Source organism: Humulus lupulus, chromosome 1, assembly GCF_963169125.1.
Source record: "Humulus lupulus chromosome 1, drHumLupu1.1, whole genome shotgun sequence".
Classification (NCBI taxonomy): domain Eukaryota; kingdom Viridiplantae; phylum Streptophyta; class Magnoliopsida; order Rosales; family Cannabaceae; genus Humulus; species Humulus lupulus.
The window spans coordinates 61,573,677-61,590,142 of NC_084793.1; the positions used below are offsets into that span (position 1 = coordinate 61,573,677).

The following is a 16,466-nucleotide window of genomic DNA, read 5'->3' on the forward strand; positions in this document are numbered from 1 at the left end:
AGATATGATTTTGTCCATTCCAAACAAAAGTCAGTTAGGATGTGTTTAGAAATAATTACGTAATAATTAGGTTATGTAATAATTAAAGTAATAATTATATATATAAAAGTAATTATATTATATTTTAAAATACAAAATATGTTTAGATATTTAGTGATAATTATTTATAAATTATTATTATAAAAACATTAGTAATTACAAAAAAATAAAAATAAATATTATTTAAAATTAATAGTAATTAATTATTACAATGTAATTATACATAATTCTCATAGGATTATGAGAAACAAATATATCAAATTGAGTAATTAATATGAATTCCACTCCATTCTAATTAGAACTTGGCATTCCAAACACCCTTAATACTATTTGGCTTCGATCCTCCACCGAATTGAATATTGACGAAAATAATAACTATTGCTAAATCATTTATGCGGTTTAAATCAAATCTCAATCAGTGCGATAATCAAGGAACCCATAATCTCCTTCTACTAATCTTAATTAATTATTTAATCAATACGGACTCTGTTATCATGATAATCAATATACATCAAAATTAGCCATACAAAAAGAAAAATCATTGCCCATCTTTATTCGTCTGGGTGTGGAAGTCGACATTGAATGTACCATTTTGACCACTTTGACTATCCTCAAACTCCTTAATCAAATCAGGATCAACATTCTCCTCAGGCTCCCACGTGGCTTCATCAATATCCGTCCATTTAATCAAATACTCGTTCTTCCCATCGTCCCCAACTCTCTTCCCCATTACTCCCTCCGCCACAGCGTACTCTAGCCCAGCCTCGTAGTCCCTCACCAGATCCTCCGCCACGTATTTGGCTTTGACCCATTCGTTGACTTCGCCATCTTTCCACCTCACCAGATACTCTACGTTATCACCTTTCCCTCTCTTCTCCATAATCTCCTGCACCTCCGCGTACTCGAATACTGCCCCTTCCAGCGCTCCAATCACTCCCTCTAACCCTATCCTTCTCCCAAAATGCATCGGATTCCCTTTCGGCGTTACCTTCAGAATCTCCCTTGCCAGATCCAACGGCGTCCGCCGCTTATCGTCCTCCGCCTCAGGATCCGCACCGAATTCCAGTAGCAGCTTCGCCACGCCAGGCCTGGCGTACCCAGCAGCCATGTGCAGCGCCGTCAAGCCGCCGCTGTTATCTCGGTGGTCCAGGCCGGCTCCGGCTTCAGCCAAAAGCTTCACGCACGGCTCCGAGCCGAGCCCGGCCACGAAGAGTAGAGCCGTGCGGCCGTCGGAGTCGACCGCGTCTACATCACGGCCGTCTTCGGCTTCGATGAGTTGCTTCAGGGCATTTTCGTCGGCTTTTCTGGCTGCGGTCCACCACGGGGTCTCGTACTCAGCCAAGACGTCCTTTGCTATGTAATCGGACGGCACCCACGAAGGGGCATGACCGTCTTTCCACTCTATCAGGTACTCCATTCCGGTTCCACCCTCCAGCGCTCTACTGCCGATGATTTTACTGACTTCGCCATAGTACTCGTCCTCGTTGAATTCTTGTTTCGGAATAATCGTTTCCGTTGCTTCTTGCAACTGTTTCTCTTCGTTTTGGATGACGGAGACCGGCGTGAGGTTGCGCTTTTGGGGCGGTCTGAGACGAATAGATTGGGTGGCGAAAGAAGAGGTCGTGAAGTTTGGGGAGAGTATTTTAAGGCGAGAGAGAGACTGGTTCACGAAAAGAGCTTCCATGTATGAGCGAAATTCGAAAGTAATGAATGTGATTTGGTGGGGTTGTGAGTTTGAACGAAGGAAGTAGTGGAGCTTTCATTTTGGTTGCGTAATCCTAGAGAGGAGACTGAAGATAAGAAATCACATCCATTCCAACATTCGTGGCCGTTTTCGGGTGAGTGAGTGAGTGTGGGTGGGACATTGTTGGCATTTTCTGATATCTTTCTGGCTCCAATTCTTTTCCGAACATTTTCCTTTTTACGTGGATTTGTGGCCACACAAGTTTGGGCCATTTGTAGGCTGGGCTGGTTACAATCTTTGGGCCTAGAGGCTCCATTGTGTAGAGTGACACCAACTCATCAGTGGGTTGGGTTGGAGGCTGGTAGCCAACGTGGGACTCCTAAGAAAAATAGCGTTCTTTTTTTTTTTTTTTTTGGAATGAAAAAAAATATACAATAACATTCTTTTAATTCTTGAAAGGACAAACTATCGAACTTTTTGAAGTATTTGATAATTTGATTCATCAGAATTCTACTTTATAGAGTCGGTATGTTAAATTTCCTAATTATTTTCTGATACTAGTTGTTTTGTGATTGATAAGGTGCTTCTTAGAAAGGTGTTATAATATTTTGCTTTTCCATATAAAGTTTATTGTGTATGAATGTATTAGTCTGAGATACCCAGCCCCTGTTCCTCATTTGAACCCCTGTAAACCAGGATCTGGCTCGAGACACTGACTCGCTTAACCATCTTCTTTGACACATTGGCACCGACCCCAACTGGGTTTGGATTCCTATGGAGGAGGTGAGCTAGAGGAGAAAGATTCGAACTACTCTCAGTCCTTGAACTCAGTGGTAGTAATAGTACTATTGCTACTCATTGTTATTGTAAACATGTAATAAGTTCGTATGTTTTTGTTTCAATAGATGAGAGAGACAGTTAAAGAGTACTTTTCTGGTTGTGTCAGAGAGTTTTGTGCTAGAGAAAGTTTCAAACAGTACAAGAAATTAAAATGGAGAAGAGAATAATATAACATGCAAGTTGAAGAGAGGGTAATACCAATAGATGGTTGAAGATGATGAAAAGGAGAGAGAGAGAGAGAAACAGTGACCCAAGAGAGAAATTTTCTAGGGAAGAGAACAGTTAAACTTATGATCCTTAATGCTAACAACACTTGTTTGCTGCTTTTCTCTATGCTTTTCTTGGTTGACACAAACACTTTTAGAAGCACTTGATCGCTGATTTTGATTTGCATCTCCGCTTTGGAAAAAAAAAATTATCTGGGCACCTAGGATTGCAATGTTAAGAGTCCATTATTTAATAGCAAATAAGAAAAAAGTTTCATTCTTTTTATCTCTGTTTGCCCGGTAGGTTGACTGATGAAAACATTAGAATTAAGCTTGTTATATCTATTGTTTAAGCACCCTTTAGATTCTTAAATTCAACAAGTAACTTACCATTTTTCTCATATTTTGTTATGAACTGAATTTTTGTTAGTTTGAAGCTTATAAAATATTAAGTGTAGATGTGAATGGGATGGTCGTCCCTTAAGTGTAGAAAAAGATTGCTTCAACATAAAATTGCTAGCTTGTTTGTTTATGTAGATGTGAATGGGATGGTTGATCATTGTGAATGTTTAGTTAAAATGTTGCTTACTAATATATTTTCAAAATGATATTAGAAATTGTCGTGATTGGAAAATTGTAATTTCAAAAGACACTGATTCTAAAATAAAAATATTAATTTAGTCATTGAAAACATGTTTTTGAAAATTGATTGGTTAAATATTTGAAACTATTTTGAATTTTAAAATATTGAATCTGTGATTGGTAGAAAATATATCAGTATAAGAATATGTGATTCGTTCAGCTGAATCTAAATATTATTTTAATTTGATATTGTATGATTTTAAATTTTAATTTATTAAAATAAATTTTAAAATTGGTACACAGATTAAATTCATAATAATAATAATTCATTAACATCAATTTTCGTTTTTTTTAATAAAAGTTGTATTGTTTTCAAAATTAATTAAGCTCTATTGTTATAGCTAGGCACATTTGTCGTGAAATATGTACAATGGTTGTAATGTAATATATATATATATATATATATATATATATTATATATAGCACCTTCCCGACTACAAAAAAGAGTTTTAAAGACACTCTTTGCAGTGCTAAAATATTTTTAAAGATGCACCTTGCACGTCCTTAATGCCTGAGTACAGTGCAAAAGTACTCCAAAAACACATCTCAAATAGAAAAACTTTCCCTCATCAATTATTCTTATTCAGGAATGTTCTTATTTAGGATAGTACAAACCTAAAACATTTTTAAATAACATGTAATACAAGTAAAGTGGTTTTCATGCTACGTATACATATAAACTTTAAATTTGATATTCCCCTCAAAGTTTAGGTTAAGGTCACGTAAATAAGCTTTTTGTTACACACCAGGTACAAACCCGTGAAAAATGTTCCTCATTGCATTAAAAGAAAGAAACAACTGCATTGTGGACAGTTAATCAAATAACCAAGCATATACCTAAGTAATGTTTATCTTTGAAAAGATGGTAAGCTGGTGATCTTAATTTAAAAATTTTATATATATTATCCCAAATTATTTTGAAAAACTAATATCAATGATGAAATGTTGCAATAATATAAACATGAAACATATTTAAAAGAAAAAATGGTTATAAGTGCCATCATAATATAACAAAGGTTTACTGTTTGGTTTCAGAGAATACTACAACTTAGCCATTTTAAAAGGAAACAATCTCTCTTAAACCATTCAACTCAAATACTTGAAAGATCAAACCATATACTACAAGCAACAAATTGAAGAAAAAAATGACTAGGACGTGTAAGACACATACAACATGTAAGACATATCTTTCAAAACATATTTTATAATACTAGTGTAAAATAAATAACATGGAGTGGTGACTTTGGTGAGTCATTTATAATACAACAACCTACGCATAATTTATTTAGGTTTAGGCCTTTCACATCATCCACACTACCTCAAGTATTTGTTATTGCAATTTATATTAACAATATTAAAATTTGAGATTGAGACTAGTTTTTTTTTAAAGCACATTGTTGTCATCTCATAGTTTGTTCTCACTTCTTAGGTGTAACTAGCAGAGTACAAAATCTGTTCATTTTCACTTCTATGGTATCATAACACAAGCAAGGTGGAACTAGACACATAATAACGAAAATTGTATATCCTAACAAAGGTAGTGTCAACAAATTCCAAAAGAGAACTTTTTAACCAAAACTCATCAATCAGGCATAGCCTATACTAAAACAGGGATCAGTCTTTTAATGGATGAATATAAAGCTCAATTAATATGCATAACAAAGTTTACCTATAACAAGAACATAACAAATCAGATTGTCGTACTTATTACATAGAGATCACATCTCTCTACATTATGTGTACAATGGTCAGAATATTATATATACACACGCAAATACAAATCAAAATAAATGAATCTATTCCCTTGTAGTTGGAACAGATCAAATGTTGTTCCAAACTAATGAGTAGTAATTTAATCATGATGAGTTATATATTATATTATATATATCGGTTCTTCAAACATCTTGTTTTACCATCTCAATTAAATTTAAACTATGAGTCAAAACACCAGCATATATATGTAAAATCAAAGATATTAGGTACTAATAGAGAAACAAACACCTCATATTCATCTACAGGCGGAGTTGGTGGATGGATAGATGGGTGACATAAGTGTGAATTTATACAAATTTTATCTTGAAGGGAATGGCTACACCACGACTAAGAACTCGTCCCCTGCGTCTAAGTTTGATGATGAACAATAATGGAGAAGAGGAAGAAGACGATGCGAATGGAAGCATAGATGAGATAACGGGAAAAAATAAAAGCGAGGAAGGGTTGAAATATGATTTTAGGTTATTGGATCAAATGAGTAAATACTCAGAAAAAAGTGAAATAGTCTAAAATTGAAAGTTGTACTTGAACACAGATTTTGAAAATAGACAACCAATCAATAATTTTTGTGGGGTCCATATGTCGTGTTTTCAAAATGATAAAATAATTTTCAAATCTAATACCAATAAGCCCTAAAATATTGTGAATATTTCTTATTTTAATGAAAAATATTGAAGATAGAAATTAATAGAGGTGGACCAAATGCAAGGAAGGAAGTCAAAAAAATAGGAGGCGTTAATACAAAGATGGCTTTTGCAATTCTTGCTCATCTCATTAGCAAAAAGTTTGAGTTATCATATCATCCTAATCATATTATGTGAAGATTGTGACTTCTTTCCTCAACCAATCAAAAGATTAGTAAAATGACAGCTCACAGTAGTCTGCAGTTTTCAGTTACATCTATGTTTTCTCTAGTCGCATATGCGTGAACACTAGTAATTCGTAACAGAATAACAGATTGTTGTAAGTTACTGTTAATTTTCTGTTTGACTCTTTAGTTCTTGTATCTCAACCCTATATATAGTTTTAGGCCTGATCAACATAAATATATTCAATTTCTGAGAGTTTTAGCTGAGAGAAAGAACTGTATTGTAATACTCAAGTGAGAGAATGTTTTCAAGAGAAGTTGGATGAGTGTTGTTGTAATCTTGAGAGCTTGGAGGCTGTAATATAGTTTCAGATATAGTGTATTTGACTTAGGCATTGCTGCCTAGCCTTGAATGTAGGATCAACCAAATTGGTTGTATCTGAACCAAGTATTCTTGGTGTTATTTCTTTTGTGTTTTACTTTTGATTAATTTGGGTTTGTTTAATTGTCTATTACTTGTTCTTCCTTGTTGCTATTCTTTGTGCACTTAATTGACTGTGTTGTGCAGGTCCTAATCCCCAATAACTGGTATCAGAGCCAGGTTTTAAAGTGGCTGCATTCTTCACCATCTTCGACTGTGATTTTCTCCAAGAAAGATCAAGAACTTCGAAGTACTTCCGCAATTGAGAACTTGTTCGCTGGCCAGGAGCAATTCTCTTCAATATGTCGACTTCCAAGTTTGAGGTGGACAAATTTGATGGCAAGAATAATTTCGGTCTATGGTGTGCAAAGATGATGGCTCATATGGGTAATCTTGGATGTGAAGAAGCCCTACAAGAAGAAAGTAAGATGGCTAAGTAAGATGGCTAAGTTGGAAAACAAGGCAGAGGTGCTGAAAAAGGAAAAGAACAAAATCATTCTGAGTTTGAATGATCAAGTTTTGAGGAAAGTAATCAAAGAAGAAACAACTCATTATATGTGGAAGAAGTTAGAACAATTGTACATGACCAAGGCATTACCAAATCGAATCTATCTCAAACAAAGATTCTATGGATTCAAGATGGAGGAATCCAAGTCCATTGATGATAATATAGACGACTTCACCAAGCTTGTATCAGATTTGGAGTCAATTGATGTAAAGATTGAAGAAGAGGATCAAGCAATCTTTCTATTGAACTCATTCCCGAAGGCCTATGATAATCTGAGGGACACTTTGAAGTATGGTAAAGATACATTGTCTGTAACGCCCTGGCTACCCCAGAACAGTTACGGAGAACGGTGAACCGGAAATTTGACTCGCTACCCGAGTCCTTTGGCTAAAAACGTGATCTAAGTGTTATTATCAGGTTAAGGTGGAAAACCAGTAAAAGGAAAGGGTACATTTCATTAGGTAAATAAACTGCTCATGAGCCTTTCAAAATGTTTACAAGTAGTTTGTAATACAAAAGAGTCGCTACAGTTTCAAATTTACAAACTCCGCCGGCCTAAGCGGCAAAAATAGGGTAAACCCCTAGTCCCTCTGAGAACTCCTTGACCGTGGCGGTCAAGCGGCCCTGTATGTACATCACATCGGCCCAAGCTCTCCACTCAAGGCTGGCCAAGCTTTTCCTTTCCTTTACCTGCACCACGTAGCACCCATGAGCCAAGGCCCAGCAAGAAAACACAATAGGATACGGTATAATATCAACAACGATCATAATAATCATCCAGGACTATCAGTTCAACAAATAGGTGACAATAGCCAAAAGTCACAGTAATGAGCATCGCTCCCTCTAGCCATGTGACGATAGGGTCACCAGGGCTTAATCGATAAGTGTTTCATTCATAAGTTTGTTCAGGACAGGTGCATGGTGATTGGTCACCAACATAACCTTCCTCACGACTCTAGAGTCAAAACTATGGACAACGTCCCTTAGCCACGTGACAAACGGTCACCGGGGTCATATACCTTGGCTATAGTCATCTGGTCGTAGACCAGGCAAGCACTTATAAGTTCATCAACCTTAGGGCCGGTCCCGCATTAATGCCATAGAGTCATTCAATGCGTGATCATCGACTTTAGAGTCGGTCCCTGATTAGTCAGTGTCTTAAACAGGTGATCATCATTCATTAGCATTTAATATGAAATCCACGTTCACATATAACAAACAACATGCCTCAATATCAAACCATGCATGTCATATACCTGTACAGGGTGCAACTGTGTCCATACACTGTTTTCTTACCTCAAGTTCGAGCGAGAAGTATAATAAAGACGACCCCTGAGAACGATCGGTCTTTTAGCTCCTTAACGGTTACCTAATCACAACCAATTATAACCTCCATTAATGAGAATCCACAATAATAGGGTCTTAACCTAAGCACCATCCTCGGGACCTCGAAACATGCCCACACGGTGAGTAGAATCGATCCCGGGCCTTAAGGATTGAAACCCCAAGTCAAAAACCCTTAAAAACACTCAAAACGGGGTTTGGAAGGAACAGGGTAGCGCTACAGCGCTCAACCCCTAGCGCTACAGCGCTATACTCAGAACCGCCCAAGTGCCAGAAACCCTCCTGAGGAGTGCTATAGCGCCCTAGGGTGGGCGCTGTAGCGCTACCTCCAGCCTAGAACACCCCTGAACCGACCTTCTTCATCTCCTTCGATTCTAACTCGATTCCCAAGCTTCCAAAGCCTATTCTTGATGCAAAATGAACCCAAAAACCATCCCAACACATCCCAAACATCACAAGCATGGGAACCCTAGCCAAAACTCCCAAAAAAACCCATGAATTCACCCTAAACATTTCAGCTGCAAAACAAAACTAAAACAGAGCAAACCAAAGAAACTATGGTTAGAAACTTACCCAAAGCTTGGCTTATGATGGCCTTCACTAGTGGAACATACCCCCAATCTCCCAAGGCTTGCTTCCCAAGCTAGAATCCTCAAAGTTGGTTCAGAAATCACAAAGAACAGTGAAGAGAAAAAAATACGGGAGGACTCTTTTTACATACTCTGTTTTCCAACATTTTCTTCAGCCAACAAAGGTTATATCTATCCTAGGGGTGAAATGACCATTTTACCCCTAGGTCAATTAATGGTTTCTAAAGACTCCCAAGGGCATTTTTGGTACTTCCCTCCTAACTCGTTAATCATAATTAACGCTCTCCAATTCCCGTTATTCTCGAAAATCATAAACACCAATAATTCACATCCCGTTACCCTTTATCTCCCGGTAACGCTCTAATCATCAAAATCACCCCGAGACTCAAACCAAGTCCCGACACTTAATCCCGTTGTGACTAAACCGCTAATCAATCATCTACGATCGTCTCATGTCGAACAGCTCGAACAAACCCACATCATAATGTGGTCTCAACATATATCACCGACATGCATACAATTAACATTATATTATAATATAATTCTCATAAACATTCATAAACACGTTTAACAGCATAATTAAGCAATTATGGCCCTCCCGGCCTACTAATCCAGCCGTTAAACCACATTAGGGAATCCGGGGCATTACAACTATCCCCTCCTTACAGAAATTTCGTCCTCGAAATTTACCTGAACAGCTCGGGATACTGACTCCTCATATCAGACTCCAGCTCCCAGGTCGCTTCCTCGACCCTGCTGTTCCTCCACAATACCTTAACCAAAGGTATTGTCTTGTTCCTGAGGACCTTATCCTTCTGATCAAGTATCTGAACAGGCTGCTCCTCAAAGGAGAGATCTGGCTCAAGCTCCAGATCCTCATAACTCAAAACATGTCTCTCATCAGATACATACCTCCGAAGAGCGGATACATGGAATACATTATGCATGGCTGACAACGCCGGAGGCAAAGCTAGCCTGTAAGCTACTTGACCAATCCTCTCCAGGATCTCAAATGGACCTACAAACCTGGGACTCAGCTTGCCTTTCTTCCCAAACCTTCTCACCCCTTTCCATGGCGAGACTCTAAGGAAGACATAGTCTCCTACCTGGAACTCCACGTTCCTGCGTTTGGGATCTGCATAGCTCTTCTGTCTACTCTGAGAAGTAAGCATCCGAGCTCTAATCTTATCAATAGCCTCACTGGTCCTCTGAACTGCCTCAGGACCTAAGTATCTCCTTTCACCTGTCTCATCCCAATGAATGGGAGATCTACACTTCCTACCATACAGCATCTCATAAGGTGCAACACCAATGGTAGACTGGTAACTGTTATTATAGGAGAACTCTATCAAAGGCAAATACTTACTCCATGATCCACCAAAGTCCAGCACACATGCTCGCAGCATGTCTTCCAATATCTGGATCGTCCTCTCAGATTGCCCATCTGTCTGAGGATGATAAGCTGTACTGAACTTCAGTCGTGTACCCATGGCTGTCTGTAAACTCTTCAAAAACTTGGAAGTGAATGTAGGGTCCCGATCAGACACGATCGACCTAGGAGCTCCATGGAGACGCACAATCTCTCTCACATAGAGATCTGCATACTGGTCAACAGTATAAGTAGTCCTCACTGGTAGAAAGTGAGCTGACTTGGTATAGCGATCCACTATCACCCAAATGGAATCATGCTGACCAACAGTCCTGGGCAAGCCCACCACAAAGTCCATTGTGATGTCTTCCCACTTCCACTCTGGGATATCCAAAGGCTGCAATAACCCTGCCGGCCTTTGATGCTCAGCCTTGACCTGTTGACAAGTCAAGCACTTAGCCACGTACTCTACTACATCTCTCTTCACCCCTGGCCACCAATACAACGATCTCACATCCTGATACATCTTCGTGGTGCCTGGATGCAAAGAGTAAGGTGTAGTATGAGATTCATCCAGAATCTCCCGCCTCAATGCAGTGTCTAACGGAACACATATCCGTCCTTTGTATCTCAATAACCCCAAATCAGACACTGTATAATCCCTGGATGCTCCAGCCAAGACATCCTCTCTAATCCTGATCAGCTGTGGATCACTCAACTGACCCTCTTTAATCCTCTCTAGCAGCGTAGACTGTAGCGTAACATTGGCCAACTGGCCCACCAGCAACTCTATACCAGCTCTGGTCATATCATCAGCTAACTCCCTGGCTATCAGCCTGATACCATGAATCTGTCCCGGACCCTTCCGGCTTAAAGCATCTGCTACCACGTTGGCTTTCCCTGGGTGATACAAAATCTCACAATCGTAATCTTTCACTAACTCTAGCCAACGCCTCTGCCTCATGTTCAAGTCTTTCTGAGTAAAGAAATACTTTAGGCTCTTGTGGTCTGTATAAATCTCACACTTCTCTCCATAGAGAAAGTGCCTCCAAATCTTTAAAGCGAAAACCACCGCCGCCAACTCTAAATCATGGGTAGGATACCTCTTCTCGTACTCCTTCAGCTGACGAGAAGCATAAGCTATAACTCTCTCTGATTGCATCAAAACACAGCCCAAACCCTGATGAGAAGCATCGCAGTATATCACAAACTTCTCTTGATCTGTAGGAAGACTCAGAACTGGAGCTGTAATCAACCTCTGTTTCAACTCCTGGAAGCTGTTCTCACATTTGTCTGACCACACAAACTTCTGACCTTTGCGTGTCAACTCAGTCAACGAAGTAGTAATCTTTGAGAACCCCTCCACAAAACGTTTGTAATACCCTGCCAACCCAAGGAAACTCCTAATCTCAGAAGCATTCTTTGGCCTTGGCCAATCTCTGACCGCTTCAATCTTTGCTGGATCAACTGTAATCCCCTCCTTACCAACAATGTGCCCAAGGAAGGACACCTGAGACAACCAGAATTCACATTTCTTGAACTTTGCAAACAATCTGTGTTCCCTCAACCTCTGTAGAACCAACCTCAGATGCTGCTCATGCTCTAACTCAGTCTGAGAATACACCAGAATATCATCGATAAAGACGATCACAAACTGGTCTAAATAATCCTTGAACACTCTGTTCATCATATCCATGAAAGCAGCAGGGGCATTAGTCAATCCAAAGGACATAACTAGAAACTCGTAATGCCCATACCTAGTGCGAAAAGCGGTCTTCGGTATGTCTCCCTCCTTGACCCTCAACTGATGATAACCAGAACGAAGGTCGATCTTAGAGAATACCGTCTTACCCTGCAACTGATCAAACAGATCGTCTATCCTTGGCAAAGGATACCGGTTCTTAATTGTCAACTTATTCAGTTCCCTGTAATCTATACACATCCTCAGAGAACCATCTTTCTTCTTCACAAACAGAACTGGCGCACCCCAAGGTGAAAAGCTAGGTCTGATAAAACCTAAGTCCAACAACTCTTGCAACTGTACCTTTAATTCTTTCAACTCAGCTGGGGCCATTCTGTATGGTGCTCTAGACACTGGCTCCGTCCCTGGGGCCAATTCTATAACGAACTCAATCTCTCTGTGTGGTGGCAACCCTGGCAAATCCTCTGGAAACACATCCAGAAACTCACACACAAGTCTAGTATCCTCTGGTCCCACTAGCACGACCTTGGTGGTATCAACCACACTGGCTAAGAATCCAATGCAACCCCCTTGCAACAGATCCCTAGCCCTCAATGCAGAAATCATAGGAATACGGGGTCCATGCACAGTACCAACAAATACAAAAGGATCCTCACCCTCAGGCTCAAAGGTGACCATCTTCCTTCTGCAGTCAATGGTTGCCCCATACTTGGCTAACCAGTCCATACCCAGTATCATATCGAAGTCAGTCATAACCAACTCTATAAGATCCACTGACAACTCTCTGCCCTCTACAATCACTGGCAAAGATCTGACCCACCTCCTGGATACAACCAGCTCCCCAGTGGGTAACAAAGTACCAAACCCCACAGCATAGAAATCACAAGGTCTACACAATCTATCAATAACACTACTCGCAACAAAGGAATGTGTAGCACCTGAGTCAATCAATACATTATAAACAATTCCTGCACTAAGAAGCTGACCTGTAACAACTGAGGGCGAAGCCTCAGCTTCTGCTTGAGTCAAAGCAAACACTCGCGCTGGGGCCGAGCTATCTGCCTTCCTGGGCTCTTCCTTTCTTGCCTTAGGGCAATCCTTTTTCAGATGACCTACTGCTCCACAAGAGAAGCAGGCCCTTGCCTTACACTCTCCCAAGTGATGCCTCTTGCATCTAGGACACTCAGGATAGGACTTCCAGGCTTCACTGCCCCCAGGACGACCTATTGTAACACCACGAGGTCTCCTGTCAGGACCTGAAACTGGGAAGGTGTCAGGAACCTTCCTCTTCTGATCATTGGGGCCAACACCCCTACCAGAACCCATAAATGGAGGACCTGGCCTCCTGAAATCTCTTCTGGCTGCATTCTCACGCCAGATCTTAATCTCTGCAGTTTCAGCTGTAAGTGCTTTCTCCACCGCCTGTGCATAAGTAGTCACTCCTGCCACAGTGGTGATGCGCACATCTCGGGCTAACCTGGGCTGTAGCCCCTGTAGGAAACGCTCTCTCCTGGTCCCATCAGTGGGCACCAACTCCTTGGCAAACTTAGCCAAACGGTCAAACCTTAAGGCATACTCGGTCACTGATAAGTTTCCCTGAAGTAGCCTCATAAATTCATCAGCCTTCGCCGCTCTAATGGCGTCATTGTAATACTTTTCATTGAACAAGGTCTGAAATTCCTCCCAGCTCAGGAGATTAACATCCTTGGTCTGGCCAACCACTTCCCACCATATCCGGGCATCTTCCCGAAACATATAGGCAGCACAGGCCACCCTCTCATTACCAACTACCCTCATAAAGTCAAGCATAGTGGTAAGCATGCTCATCCATTGTTCAGCTTTGGTAGGATCGGCACTGCCTTCAAACACAGGAGGTTGCTGTTTCCTGAACCGCTCATAAAGAGGTTCCAATCTGTTTTCAACCCCAGGCAGTGGCCCAATAACTGGCACTGACACAGAAGGTGCCTCTGCAACACTGGCCACTACAGGCACTTGCTGCTGTCTTAGGAGACGAAGCTCCTCTCCCTGTTTTAACACTGTAGCCTGCAAATCGTTAAACAACTGTTGCCAGTTTGCAGGTGCTGGCTGTGGAACCTGAGATTGGTCATTCTCTTGACCCTGACTGTTATTATTCTGGCCTGGATCACTCTGGCCAGCTGACATGTCTGTCTGTCCTGAGCTCATTCTGTCACTGATACCTTACTGAAACAATAATCAATACGGCCAGTCAGGTAGTAATAACTAAACCTCTTGCCGCCTCACGGTCCAAGAACAACAGACAACTATTACATTCCACAGTCAGTCAGTATTCACAATCAGATACATGTTTATGGCACTCAGCACTCAGCATGTATCACATAATAACTTATAAACAACCATGCTAATAAGCAGGCACCAGCAATCTCAGTACTAATTAGTACACATTTGCTGAAGATATAATATCTCAGGGCACAAGCTCAACATAATACCTCATGCACACAGGTAAAGCATATATATCACATTTAAACAATTATACATGTAACCACTTATATAGTTACCAAACCATGAGTCGAGCTTGTCTTCGACGATGTGTGTACATACCCAGCCAGTCTACAGGAACCCTAACCTTGGCATTGCTCTGATACCAAGTTGTAACGCCCTGGCTACCCCAGAACAGTTACGGAGAATGGTGAACCGGAAATTTGACTCGCTACCCGAGTCCTTTGGCTAAAAACGTGATCTAAGTGTTATTATCAGGTTAAGGTGGAAAACCAGTAAAAGGAAAGGGTACATTTCATTAGGTAAATAAACTGCTCATGAGCCTTTCAAAATGTTTACAAGTAGTTCGTAATACAAAAGAGTCGCTACAGTTTCAAATTTACAAACTCCGCCGGCCTAAGCGGCAAAAATAGGGTAAACCCCTAGTCCCTCTGAGAACTCCTTGACCGTGGCGGTCAAGCGGCCCTGTATGTACATCACATCGGCCCAAGCTCTCCACTCAAGGCTGGCCAAGCTTTTCCTTTCCTTTACCTGCACCACGTAGCACCCATGAGCCAAGGCCCAGCAAGAAAACACAATAGGATACGGTATAATATCAACAACGATCATAATAATCATCCAGGACTATCAGTCCAACAAATAGGTGACAATAGCCAAAAGTCACAGTAATGAGCATCGCTCCCTCTAGCCATGTGACGATAGGGTCACCAGGGCTTAATCGATAAGTGTTTCATTCATAAGTTTGTTCAGGACAGGTGCATGGTGATTGGTCACCAACATAACCTTCCTCACGACTCTAGAGTCAAAACTATGGACAACGTCCCTTAGCCACGTGACAAACGGTCACCGGGGTCATATACCTTGGCTATAGTCATCTGGTCGTAGACCAGGCAAGCACTTATAAGTTCATCAACCTTAGGGCCGGTCCCGCATTAATACCATAGAGTCATTCAATGCGTGATCATCGACTTTAGAGTCGGTCCCTGATTAGTCAGTGTCTTAAACAGGTGATCATCATTCATTAGCATTTAATATGAAATCCACGTTCACATATAACAAACAACATGCCTCAATATCAAACCATGCATGTCATATACCTGTACAGGGTGCAACTGTGTCCATACACTGTTTTCTTACCTCAAGTTCGAGCGAGAAGTATAATAAAGACGACCCCTGAGAACGATCGGTCTTTTAGCTCCTTAACGGTTACCTAATCACAACCAATTATAACCTCCATTAATGAGAATCCACAATAATAGGGTCTTAACCTAAGCACCATCCTCGGGACCTCGAAACATGCCCACACGGTGAGTAGAATCGATCCCGGGCCTTAAGGATTGAAACCCCAAGTCAAAAACCCTTAAAAACACTCAAAACGGGGTTTGGAAGGAACAGGGTAGCGCTACAGCGCTCAACCCCTAGCGCTACAGCGCTATACTCAGAACCGCCCAAGTGCCAGAAACCCTCCTGAGGAGTGCTATAGCGCCCTAGGGTGGGCGCTGTAGCGCTACCTCCAGCCCAGAACACCCCTGAACCGACCTTCTTCATCTCCTTCGATTCTAACTCGATTCCCAAGCTTCCAAAGCCTATTCTTGATGCAAAATGAACCCAAAAACCATCCCAACACATCCCAAACATCACAAGCATGGGAACCCTAGCCAAAACTCCCAACAAAACCCATGAATTCACCCTAAACATTTCAGCTGCAAAACAAAACTAAAACAGAGCAAACCAAAGAAACTATGGTTAGAAACTTACCCAAAGCTTGGCTTATGATGGCCTTCACTAGTGGAACATACCCCCAATCTCCCAAGGCTTGCTTCCCAAGCTAGAATCCTCAAAGTTGGTTCAGAAATCACAAAGAACAGTGAAGAGAAAAAAATACGGGAGGACTCTTTTTACATACTCTGTTTTCCAACATTTTCTTCAGCCAACAAAGGTTATATCTATCCTAGGGGTGAAATGACCATTTTACCCCTAGGTCAATTAATGGTTTCTAAAGACTCCCAAGGGCATTTTTGGTACTTCCCTCCTAACTCGTTAATCATAATTAACGCTCTCC

The 16,466-nt window shown here is 40.9% G+C and overlaps 1 protein-coding gene across 1 annotated transcript; it reads right to left on the reverse strand.

Annotated features, from left to right (window-relative positions):
• Positions 1 to 486: 486 nt before the first annotated feature.
• On the reverse strand, positions 487 to 1,868 carry LOC133793294 (signal recognition particle 43 kDa protein, chloroplastic). The gene has a single exon (XM_062230785.1). The coding sequence runs from the start codon at positions 1,721 to 1,723 to the stop codon at positions 578 to 580; it is 1,146 nt and encodes a 381-aa protein (XP_062086769.1). The 5' UTR covers positions 1,724 to 1,868; the 3' UTR covers positions 487 to 577.
• Positions 1,869 to 16,466: the final 14,598 nt, after the last annotated feature.